Source organism: Lacerta agilis, chromosome 3 (genome assembly GCF_009819535.1).
Source record: "Lacerta agilis isolate rLacAgi1 chromosome 3, rLacAgi1.pri, whole genome shotgun sequence".
In the NCBI taxonomy this organism is placed as follows: Eukaryota; Metazoa; Chordata; class Lepidosauria; order Squamata; family Lacertidae; genus Lacerta; species Lacerta agilis.
In genome coordinates, this window is record NC_046314.1 from 22366236 (window position 1) to 22379278 (window position 13043).

The 13043-nt window shown below is 42.3% G+C and overlaps 1 protein-coding gene across 2 annotated transcripts in view; it reads right to left on the reverse strand.

The window, feature by feature from the left end:
• The window catches only part of DLGAP2 (DLG associated protein 2), a 157999-nt gene that overhangs the window by 91123 nt on the left and 53833 nt on the right, over window positions 1-13043 (reverse strand). The window contains exons 2-3 of one of the 2 annotated variants that reach the window (XM_033143004.1): window positions 11759-11828; window positions 649-1715 (exon numbers count right to left, since the gene is read on the reverse strand). In XM_033143004.1, coding sequence (XP_032998895.1) covers window positions 649-1650 — 1002 coding nt within the window. In that variant the 5' untranslated portion in view covers window positions 1651-1715; window positions 11759-11828. The remainder of the gene's footprint in view (window positions 1-648; window positions 1716-11758; window positions 11829-13043) is intronic. The other variant, XM_033143005.1, reaches the window with a different exon arrangement.

Here is a 13043-nt window from a genome sequence, read left to right on the forward strand (position 1 = left end):
CCGTAGAGTATTTACGCTGGCGCGTTTGAATGCCTTTCCATCCGCAGTGTTATCCGGAAGGTTTAGAGGTATTCCCTTCCAGAACAGACTCTGCACCTGCGGTCAGAATGTACCTGACTCTATAGTCCATATGGTTCTGGATTGTCCTCTTTTCAATATCTTTCGCGAAGATCCCACAATATCCTCTATATGGCCCAGGGTCCCCCATAATAAACAACTTGTAGCCCAGTTTTTGCTGAGGGATGATTCTCCGGAAGTGACTAGAGTTATGGCACAATTTCTGACCAGGATTTTTGAAGTTAAATCTGGGGAGCTCTGGCCTGTATAATAGTGGGGATTCCCTTTTCCTTCTTTTATATTGTATGCTCTATAATTTTAATATATACTGATGATTTTATGCTTACTGTTCTATTTATGCCAATAAAGGTATTGTATTGTATTGATTATTCTGAACATCTAGAACAAATTATTTATTGGCAAGAACTAATTTCCTTTTCCCTTCTTATGTTTTATTCCAAGGTGCAAAACTAGAGAATTTGACAACAAATAACTCATGTAAGGCATGCACATAAAAAACAACAACAACCCTCCAGTGGTCCAGTGGTCTTATAACAGTGAGTTCATATATGGATGACATTTAGCTCCTACCTGAAGGTAATGGCATGGCCTCAGGGAAGGTTTGATTTCCTGATGAACTAGAGGCTTATCTAGGTTAAGAGATGACTTGCGATAAGCTTCTTTAGCCTGGCTTACTGTAAGCGTAGACCAAGAACTCCTTTTCATGTATTTGCCATCAGGGGCCATCGCAAGCCCTTCACAGGCCGAGCACTTCACATCGTTGTTACTTTTAGAAGTCTTTAAGGAGAGGTCCCCAAAATGTCCCTGAAGAGCTTCAGGGTAGCAATGAGAAATATGGTCTGGGTGATGCCTGTTTACAACACTAGGTGTTCGGTAAGTGCTATCACTGTCCAAATTGTCGTCGGAGCTCCACCAACTGCTCATCCCAGTTTTATGCTTGCTCTCAGGTTTCCGCTCTTTGCTTTTACTTCTTTTGCTATGTTTAGAATGATGTCCATGGTGGTGGTCATCTCCTCGGCCATCTCCCTTTGTCCCGTTGACATTGCTCTTGGAAGATCCTTCCAAAGAATGAGATTTCGTGAAAAGTTTTTGGACTGAGTGAACAAGGTGACGTATTCTCCCTGGGCTTTCGCTGCGTTGTTCGGCGGCCGTTGAGGTCCTCTGGTACTGCAGAGTATGAAAGCCATCCCTGTGGAGGGGAAGCTGCTTCTCAAACTGATCCAGCAGATTTGCAGGGATCCGGTTAATCTTAGTGTTAGCATGAGACATGGTGCAATCGTCCCTGGTATCGTAATGTGAGGTGTAGTGCATTCTGGGGAAAGTGCTACTGGACATATGATCGCCCATAACCATGGGCATCATCATGCATTCTGAATGGATGGAGCTTCGCGGCGAGCAGCGATGGTGGTCCATCGGGCAGCTCTCCGTGGGGCTGAGAAGATATGATTGCCTTGACTCCTGGCCATGGTGAAGATGGTCGTGGGGGTGTTCACAATCTTCAGGGGATGCTAAACCACAAGTATGAGCAGAACATAGCTGTGGCTGGTTGTGACTGCCAGATAATCCTTTCATGTTCCTTGAAACAGGAGAATATGATTCCTCATCGAAGTGCTGAGGAGACCATGAGTATGGCTGGTCTGTTGACAGAACACAAAGAACACGTATCAGTCAGATAGGAAAAATGCAACAACCGTCTTAAAAGTGCACTACAAAGAAAAATGGCGCTGAAATTATTACTTAATTACTAAAATTACAGTCACTTAGCAAACAGTTTACAAAGAGTCTATATGATATACGACATCAACTACAGGACAGGTGAGCATGGCTTGGCCAAAATGCTGTTGTGGGCCAAATGGGGAGGTCCAGTAGATCTAATTAGTATCCTTACATTTCACCCTGTACTGAACTAATTATTGGGGGGGGGGTAGTACCTCTGGTGAGGGACACATCATGCTCCTTCTGGGTTAGTTGGTCCAGCTTCAGTCCCCACCCTGCACTCAGTTCCCACCTGGCTAGCTAAACCAGGGGAGGGCAGCAGATGGGTCTCAAACCCTCAGTGAGTTAGGGACTTGCATGCAAAGACAGACTGTGGCAGATGGAGTGGACGGGAGTAACAGTGGGTCTAACTGTCAAGAAGGCAGTTTCTGCATGTGCTTTAGAGGGAAATGAGAGACAGATGGGCCTCGTCAACCTAACAAGGTAGCCTATCTCGGAGAAGGAAAACTCTGATCCTAAACCTCTGCTGGCTTGCAGCTATACTTATTTGTGAGAAAGGCTTTGGGAGTAAACTCTGAGGAAAAATCCATCCCCACTGCCTGGGGGGGGGGGAACATCTTCAGGAGAAGAAAAGGCTAAGGAGTAAACTCTACACAAATACACAGTCCCTAAGATATCTTGTATGCCTCATTCTAGCAACTCTTGCCACCAAGCTGGTGCCAAATATATTACTTTACTTTCATTTGGCTCACATCAGCGAGGGGGATCTTGTCTTCTGGGCAGCCCAGGACTTCCATACTGCTTGTGCCCCAGATAGATCACTCTGCTGATGCCACGGTACCAAAAACAGCATGGGAGGTAGCAGTTACGAGTTTCTGGTCTCTGCAGTCACAGCAGATGCTGACATTCTCCAGCAGTTTTGACTTTACCCCCAGAGATTGTCTGTTGAAACAGATGGATGCCAGCATTTTGACCAATAAGGTTATCCAAATGTTTAGCAGGCTACTTGATAGTGTCACAGATATAATTTTTAGGGCTCAGTCTAGCTAATGTGACACAGTTTGCACTGTAAATTTAAGGCATTCTCAGTAACTAAATCCTACTAAAGAATGCATGAGTAAATTATGAGAATTGAGTTGTACAGGTATGATTGAGTTCAACATGTGCTTCCCTCTCTTTCATAGAAATCAACATGACTCTCACCAGCAAAAGTTGACCTATGCTACAGAAGTATTTGATTCTTTTACATTTAATAACTTTCCTCATTAGTTTTCAGGGAAATCTAATGCCCATTAAACACCAAAAAATTGACTTCTAATTAAGTGTGTTTCTATTGTGTCAGAGTTTGATTAATTCTTTTGCTCAATGTTATACAAGATCTTGCAGCTGTGAAATTCTGCAAACAAATCAGAATGATTTAAATATTCTAAAATTCTCAAAATTTCAGTTTATTAAACTTTTCAAAAGGAAATTAGCATCTGAGCTGTAAGTGCAATCTTCACAAGAGCAGCCATACATTTCAGTGATTATAACTTATGTTGGCTTCTTCACAGCCTTTTGACATATTTGCTTGAGAAAACATAGTTACTGAAAACTATTGCAAATGCGCAATACAAATAAGTAGTGGATTCTGAAAGAAATTGAAGCCAAAGAATACAGTCTTGCCACACTATAGCTTCAATGGATTGACTTTGAAGTATCCTTTGATGGGACTCACATGATCGGATCTAATGGATGATGATGTCAGTTTCTTGGCTATGGTGTGAATGGCAACCATCTCTAATCTAGGGTGCCATTCAGACACTGGAGGACTCATTGAAAGTGTAATTGGGCCCTCTTTTTCCTGAGCAAAACAAAGGTGCAGCCTTGCGTGCTACACGAAATAAAGGAACTGACACCCCAATAGGTTTTTAAAAGAAAAAAGTACATCTAGATTTCCCTGTAATAATTCAAAAAAACAAACAAACAAACCAGTACCAGCCCTGAAAAATAAATCTCTCAATGCCCTTTTGCTTCTCTCCCACATTTCTTAAGCAGCAGAGCAGCTGGGTAAAAAGGAGAGCCTGTTCCCCTTCTTTGCCCTCCAAGTTGCATCCCCTGCCAAGTCCCCAGTGCACAAAGGGACCTAAATGGGACAGGGATAGTGGGATTAGAGATGAAAAGGGACTTGTCAGCCAAGGAGCAGCAGCAATGGAATCTGTGCCTGTGCTGGCATGCTCAAGGAAAGATAAATGTATTTTAATGTTTGTGTAACTTGTGGGGTGTGTGTGTGTGTGTGTGTGTGTCTGTGTCTGTGTCTCTGTGTGTGGCAAACCACTTAGAAGCCTGTTTTTGGCTTTAAATGGTATATGTGAATGAATGAATAATATTATCCTTTTTTCTGTCCACTCATCCCACTGCTCTGACCTTTTCTGGTCACCACTTGCTGCTGATCCATTCGGTTGCTGCTTCAGATGTCTCTGTTTACAGCTTCCAGCAGGCTGGAAGAAAGAGACCTGAGTTGCCACCGTGGCTGTCAAGTGACTTCACTTGCTGTGATCACGGTGGGCGCATCTCTGTTCTCCAAGGTGGAAGGCAAACAAAGGGATTGTAGGAGGGAAGTGAGCTCTAAGGCTGTATATACTGTAATTGCCCCCTTCTTCCCGACCCCAGCCAACCTGGCCTGTTTCTAGCTCATGTGTTGCTAGGGCACCCTCTTTGACCTAATCACTAAATAATAATAATAATAATAATAATAATAATAATAATCTGAATCACTATAACCTGGCTGTTGGAGACAGCCTTGGACCCACCCTTTCCAAAACTTCCTAAAGATGTCAAGTTGTGGGTTTAGTCAGAGTAGAGTATATATGGGGAAAGAGGGAAAATGGTAGGTGAGGCTGAAACTTTGGGCTCTTCTGAACTCCCATTGTATTACTAACATGTAGGCTGGGAAATGTTCCTCCTGTACATTGAGCAGGGGGAATAAGAAACTACAGCCCCCAAAACTGGTAATCTAAATGTGCTCAGAAGACTTTGTTGCAAGGAGTGTAGTTTTATGAAGAGCTCTTCTCCAAAGGTCAAGAGAGACCCAAGCCATGCTAAATCAAGGCAGGCAGATGTGTGTGAGTATGTCTGTGTGCAGGCACACGCAGAACTTCACCCATCTCTACTGGGAGTATGAACCTTCTCCATCTCATATATTATACTGATAGATATATGGAAATAAATGTCCACTCGCCTATTCACAATGACTAACCGAGATGAGAGTGAGTTGCCTATTTAACATTTGTGAATATCTTCATGACACTGAATTACTTTAACTGTACTAGGCTCATTCAAAACATTAGGGCTTCCCCATTCAAACACTTTACCCTCTAAAACTTACTTTCTTTTCTTAGAGCCCTGAAACACCCATGAATATACGGCTGCATAAAATAAACAATTGCCGAGCCTTAGTGACATAATTTTCATCAATGAAAACCGCACATGAAAGAAACACTCTGGAATTAGCCAAGTAACAAGTACTTGAATTAAGAATGGTTAACGCCAATTATAATGAAATCGTTATACTTTGTTTTGTGCATTTTAAAATGGCTATAGTTGGAGAAAGAAAGCGTTACAGCATGAATACACCCCCTACACACACACACACACACACACACACAGAGAGAGAGAGAGAGAGAGAGAGAGAGGAATCCTTCTTGTGTTTCTGTGACTTGCTTTCTATTAGAGAGGCCCTGTCTGCCTTTACTTAGAATCACAAGTTTGGCAAAGACCTATTATAATCTGCTTCTCACCACCTGGGGAGACACAAAGGTATTCTTTGCAGCATCCAGTCGGGATGGGGAAGGATTTCAGGCTGATACACATTCTGGAGCAAACCCACCCCTTCCGCCGCTCCCAATGAAATATGTGGGCTGGAATGCAGTACATTCCAGAATACGCAGTACTTCAAAACTTGAACGAAGTAGTTTGAGGGCTGTTCTTTTTTTCTTTTAAACCCTGAACAGCTTCCAAGCTGCTTGGAGCCGCTAAAAAGCGTGGCACCTTTCTATCCAAACCAAATTTGCTCCTATCCCCAGCCATGACTGATTAAAGGTTAAGAACACAAGAAGAGCTCTGCCTGTGAGATGCCCCCAGAAGGAAATGAAGTTTGTCCCCACCAGCTGGTATTCAGAGCATAGCTGTCAACTTTTTCCTTTTTTTAAAAAGGGAAATTCCCTTATTCCGAATAGGATTCCTCGCAAGAAAAGGGAAAAGTTGACAGCTATGATTCAGAGAGCTGCCTGCTCTACTGGAGTTACAGCAAAGACTTGTGGCAGCCTTCCCAACAGTCCTATCCAGAATAGTCAACAGTCAGAAATGATAGGAGCTGTAGCCCAACATTTAGAGGACCTCAGGTTCTCTAATTCTGACTTACGCTTTGCTATCATGGCTAGGTAGCTACTGGAAGGCATATCCTCTATGAATTTGTCTAGTCTTTTTTAACACCACATTATAAACTAGTCTTATTAAGCCCCTGAGGCAGAGGTCCTCATTAGCCCAATCAACCCTTTACAGCAAAGAAAGGGCATGGTAATTGTCCTCCATCGCCCAGCTGTTTTGCACTACACAAATGCCTCAGGTTCAAAATTGTCCTCTGAATCTGTGATCTCTCCACATTAGTCACCTCTTTGCCACGATGGGAAAAGGGAACAAATGTTTCACAGGCGCGGCTGCGTTCAGAATTTCACTTCTGAGGCACAGCTGAAAATTCATGTGAAGGTATTGGATAGAGCAACAGTTTGGGAAAGTGTGGCTCTGCCTCCATCGCAAACGTTTTACAAGTGTCTTCATGTAAAGGCACGCAGCTTCAAATCACATGTTTATAGTGGCCATTTCCGTGCATGCCAGAAACCAATTACTTAAGCCAGCTTCACTGAGACCTGTCAAATAACTAGATGTATGTACACACACATAATGAAACAAAGGGTGCAGTCCAATATACCTCTAAGTCACTTATTCTATCAGTGCAAGGATTTCTGCCTGTACAACCTTCTCCCCCTCTGCTCCCCATGTACACACTCTATATCTGTTCTAGGGGTTGTGAGTCGAAGACCCGCCACCCACGCAGAGATAATTAAGACACAAGGACACATGCATTTATGTTAATGGGCGAAATAAGGCCACAACTTTTATTGGTTACAACATGCGAGTGGTATTGGCTTAGGCACTGGATCAAACAATCTATACATGACCCTTCCCCACTTGGCGGGGGTCATTCAAGGGTTAACCGCCAGTGGGAGGAGCTTGTTGATGCAAATACAGCTGGAAGCTTCCCCAGACATCACCGGGGGTCATGCCATGACCCTAGCCACCAGCAGGGCATCGGACAGGATCCACAACCGCCGGATTCCTTTAACGGAATACCCAAACACAGGGAGAGGTAGGTGATGGCCACAACCTGCCCTCCAACAGACCACACATATTCCAATGCCTAACCGACAATACCTGAAAAGTTGTGACGATTTGCTACGAGGTAAGCGAAAAACAGGCTGGTGTCAAATTGCCAAATGGATAAAAATTCCTACCAGGCCCCCTGCAACCCTCTGGAGCAGATCTGGGGACAACATGGCGGAGGGGAAAGTTCAATTGCAGGTGCAGAGATTGGGGAAAGGATCCCTGCACCTTTCTCCCATCCAAGGTCTATGCTTGGAGCATCTTAGGGCCTTCAGCCTGGTGTCTGGAAACGTGCCTATTTTCCATCTTAGCTTCATTGGCTCCTGCCTGCTAGGTTAGGGGACTGAGGTTCTTAAAAAAAAGAAAGAAATCAAATTCATCTGCAGGCTTTCCATTTTAAATTTATTACACTACTCTATTTGCTCATTACATTGTTGAAATTCATGAAGCAATGCTATGCTTCTGGTGCCATGTTTGGTGTAGCAGGAAATGTTTTCAGAAGGGCAGCTGCTGCCTTCTCCCATCACCTTGAGATATCTCATCAAATATCAGTACCTTTACACTCAATAGTTTCTTTTCAGATCTGGATAAGTATTTTTGCTCCTTCCTTTCCCTAGGAAAGAGAAAGCTACAGTACATATAGGGGTTATTTCCAATCCATTAAAATTTGGCTGACTCTTGTTACTGTTCTGTGTGAGATTTCAAAGGTAATTTACCAGCCTAGTAAAGAGTTCATCTACTGCAGGGGTGGGGAATTTGCAGCCTTAAATATGTTGTTGGACTACAGATCCAATCATCCCTGGCCAATGTCTGTGCTGGCTGGAGTTGATGGGAAGTGGAGTACAACAATTGACTGCTTATGTCCTCTTCTTTTTCAAATGAATGGTCGGAATACAACCTCTTCCCACGTGTTACACCTTCCCTAGAGCGTTACCTGTCCTGTTTCCCTCTCACTTCCTTTATATCTTCACTTTAAAAAAAACAACTCACAAAAGTTCAATTAACATATGTCTTTCATTGTTTTTTTCAGTTACTCTTGTCTTCCTCTGGAGAACATTTCTTATGCAGCGTCGATAGGAAGGGATGTTAAGATGAGCTTTAAACACACTGAAAGCATGATTTGAAAATGGTGATATAATTCAACTAACAACACAGAAATAATTTCAATGCTATGAGGACTTCAAAACTGTGTTTTTTATTCTTAGCAACAAAGTCATAGAGCCTATCTTGCAGCTAACTGAAATATTGTGAAAGCAAGTGAAAATGTTGAAGACATTCAAAACAAGCACACTGAATGCTAAAATCAGCCTCTTTCCTACTGAATGAAGAGCCAATTTCATAAGCTAAATGTAGCATCTAGGTATGAATAAACCATTCTTACATGACATATTTTCAGAACAATTCTAATCTTGATTACAAAACTTACTGGATGCCAATGTAACCTGCAAGGTGGAAACATCAAAACTCTTCCTTTTTTGTATAGTTCTTACGTATTTTCAGTTCTTTTTGGATCTGCAATATATTTCATGACTTTCATAGATCATTGTATGGCTACTGAAGCCACTGTGGACCTTGAGAAATTTGTAATAGCAGCAAGAGTGTTTGACTAGGACCAGGGAGACCTGGGTTCAGATTCAGATTAGCCTAATTCTGCCCCATTTCAGTATTTCTGGTGTTCAGTACCATCATATTTTTGCAGATTTTTTTTTGAATGTATGAGAAGTCAGCATACAATTAAAATATGCACTTCTTGATGCAAAATACACTTTTCAGTGCTTTTATCTGCAAAATTGTGTTTTGTAGATATGTTTTAAGCAAATTGAAGAGACACTTATTTGTCCTGGCCTTTGACACTTGAGATATAATGACATACCATACAACTAAATGGTTCCAGTAGCACAAACACCTTAGGCTGCACAATAGAACTTCCTCGGCCTGCATCCCCCCTTAAATCTGTTCTGGAAGATTGAGAGAAGAGGAACCCAGAACAAAATTAGGGAGCATGTGGGGAGAGGAGAGAGGACCCAACAAATGCCTCACACATCCCTAGTTTACACCCCTGCTTGGCCATGAGTTCACTGGGTGACTTCGGGCCAGAGATATCTCTCAGCCTAACCTGTCTCGCAGGCTTGTTAGGAGGATAAAATGTAGAAAATGGGGAGAACCCTGTATGCTACTGCCTTAAGCTCCTTGTGGGGGAAAGGCGAGATATATGTGTAGTTAATAAAATAAAAAATACATACACAGTGACTGGGCCTTTTTCAGTTCCCATCCTTCACCACCCATCACATAACTCTGGTTCCCTGCTTATCGTGGCCTCTTTTTGCACCCATCACATGAGGGCCATGAGGGCTCTGAGGGCATCTTCCTCCTCACAAGCTCACCAGAATACTGAACTGAATTGTGTGTTGGCCACACCACAGACAAGGCCCCATCCTAGGAACCAAGCAGACAGGGTCTCTGGATGTTCTTAGGAGGCTTGGCCTGAGACTTCAGTACTGCTGTCCCTTTTCTCTGTGTGGATCTGAAATGAATTACATGATCTTCATGTACCATCCATGTAGAGTTTAGGACACTGAGCCCTAACCCTTGTGAAATTCTCCTTTTCTATATACACAGAGCCTTTAACAACAACAAAACAGTAGCAGCAGCAGCAACAACAACAACAACAACACCTGAAGGAGCGTTTCCACCCCATCGTTCAGCCCGGACACTGAGGTCCAGCGCCGAGGGCCTTCTGGCAGTTCCCTCACTGCAAGAATTGAGGTTACAGGGAACCAGGCAGAGGGCCTTCTCGGTAGTGGTGGCCGCCCTGTGGAACGCCTTCCCTTCAGATGTCAAGGCAATAGGCAACTATCTTACTTTTAAAAGACATCTGAAGGCAGCCCTGTTTAGGGAAGTTTTAAATGTTTAATGCTGAATTGTGTTTTTAATATTTGGCTGGGAGCCGCCCAGAGTGGAACGGGAGACCAAGCCAGATGGGCAGGGTATAAATAAATATATAAATAAATATTTTTTCCAATTTTTTTTTATTTATACCCGGCCCATATATTCTGTTCCCACCCATGTCCTTACCCCAAGAAATAAACTTTATCAATGGGATTTGGTACTGGTGCAGTGGAATGACACATACGGTTTATGCAGCATGCCACAGCATCATGTCATCAGTGAGTGCTAGTCCTAAACAAAAGTAAATAAAACACTTTTTATTTGTTTGTATACCCCACCAGGCACAATTTCAGAACTAGGGGGGAAAAGGAAGAGCAAAACAAATGTTAAGTATTGTAAATAATGCCTGTTGAAATATGTTCCCCATCCCACAAGCTGTTTATAAATTTCATGAAATAAAGGAATAAATACCAACTTTGTAACACCTAGAAATAATCTAACTCTTTTAAGTGTGGAGCAACAGCCCTTCACACGGAAAGGACAGGTTTCAATGGACTTGTGTGTCAAGCTATTATTTTCTGTGAGCTGCAGAGGAATTATGGCAAGAGATGGAAATTCCTGCAGATGTTTTCACATTATTAGAAAAGTAAGCTTTCACTGAGATGTTGTACTGATGCAGTATGCCTTTTGTTCACGAGGATGCTAGTTATTTAACAAGAGCATTTCTTGCATTGCTGCATTGCCTGGAAACACTTGCATAAACAATGGCCTTCCAGAGGGGAAAAATAAATCAAAAGTGTGGTTTCCAGTATCAAAGGAATTCCAAAGCAATTAAACAGAGTCCTCACAAACAGACAGAAGTCAAGACACTTGAGAAGAAAGCATACCGTGTGCAGATTCCTATGTTACCCAAGCTGTATGATTATCTATTTTGCATGTCTATTTCCTACTCCCCTCCAGTAATGTATGCAATTGGAGGGATGCATGACGTGATGATATTTCTTGCACATCGCTGCTCTTCCCCTTGGCTTAGTGGCAATGGTTTTGGAATGTAGATGTGCCAAATGCCCCACCCACGTAGTTTCCCTAATGCAGGCATAAGCGAACTCGGCCCTCCAGATGTTTTGGGACTACAACTCCCATCATCCCTGACCTCTGGTCCTGTTAGCTAGGGATGATGGGAGTTGTAGTCCCAAAACATCTGGAGGGCTGAGTTTGCCTATGCCTGTCCTAATGCCTATGTTACTACAGTGATGTAGGGAGCAGAGTGTCAGCTATGCTGTTTAGTTAACATAAGAGCCAGCCCACAAAGATTGCAGTGTAGGTATTCAAATGTGAATGAGTTACCATACAATAAATTGGAATTCACATTTTTTTGTTGGTCCTCCATGGCCCTGCCGACTGAGAGCTTCAATTAATATTCCTAATCCTTTCCATATGTTATGCACATGTGACTCTCAAAGCACCTAAACCATCAACCAACCCAGCAGGATGCCTGATGTGAAGTTTATGAATTTGCACTGCAAACTACAGGAAGAAACGCACATGGAAGAATGCAAGATAATGCCTACTGCTTGCAAATTTAAAATACATTTCTCTGCAAAGCTAACTGCACTTAAGGCTATGGTACATTTAACTACAGAAGAAATGTTACCTTTTCAAAGAGGTGGCCCCCAAACTCCATTTTTATATGAAAAATTGGATTCCATAGAATACAACAAAATCTGTGAAAGTAATAATAATACTTAATGCTTAGCGCTTTGGATAGTGACTAACAATTTTCAACACGCTAAAAGTAAACATTTTGTCAACCTATATTTCAACACTGCAAAAGAAGCAGAAAAGCAAACCCATGAATACTATTGACATTCCATTTCATGGCCTGGTTTGGATAGAATGCTAAAACCATAATTTAGTGTTACATACCTGAGCTATGGCAAGCCCCAGGCTCCGCCAGAGGAGGAAATCAGATACTTTTGCTTTTAAACTAACCAGAGTTCCCAAACGCAAGTCTGAAGTATGGTTAGTTCAAAGTAGCCAATATCAACCGTCGCTTATAATCCTGCCTTGTTTACTAACCAGAATTTAAACTAACCAAAGTTCCCGAACTTCGACTGTAACATGGAAATCTGGTTAGCTTAAATCCAAATATGAAAGCTTCTCATGTCCTCCTCTGGCATGTGTCAGAGTCCAAGCATTGCACAGTTATGGTTTAGCATTATGTCTGTACCAGCAGAACAAAATGGTGATATTAGTTTCAGTAGCAATATTGGACAAGGTTTTGGGTGATCTTAATAATAAGTAATTTGCTTTTGCACACTTAATCATCCTATGCAAGTGTCCCTATACGGTGGTACCTCGGGTTAAGAACTTAATTTGTTCCGGAGGTCCGTTCTTAACTTGAAACTGTTCTTAACCTGAAGAACCACTTTAGCTAATAGGGCCTCCCGCTGCGCCGCCAGAGCATGATTTCTGTTCTTATCCTGAAGCAAAGTTCTTAACCTGAAGTGTTATTTCTGGGTTAGCGGAGTCTGTAACCTGAAGCATCTGTAACCTGAAGTGTCTGAACCTGAGGTACCACTGTAGTCTTATGTATCTGAATGTGGAAGATAACTACTTTACTGCCCTAATAATGGGAAAATAATAATATAATGACAACACACACACAAAATTCTGCAACTGTATCCTAAAGTAACTGCAATGTTCTTTTTTTTTGGATTTCTGAATGCAAGAAAGAGAAAGTGAAGCTGTCTAAGGGATATATTTGCCCAAGGGTGGGTGTTTTGTTTTGTTTTTGAGATAGTCTGGCGCTGCTAAAGACATTCAGACTTTCACATTAGGGCTCCTCTATCAAACAGTTGCAAATGTGACCAGATGAAACTTTTTGTTTTGTTTGATCCTGCAAAGGTGAGAAGTATGGTGTGGAAAAATAAAAGTAC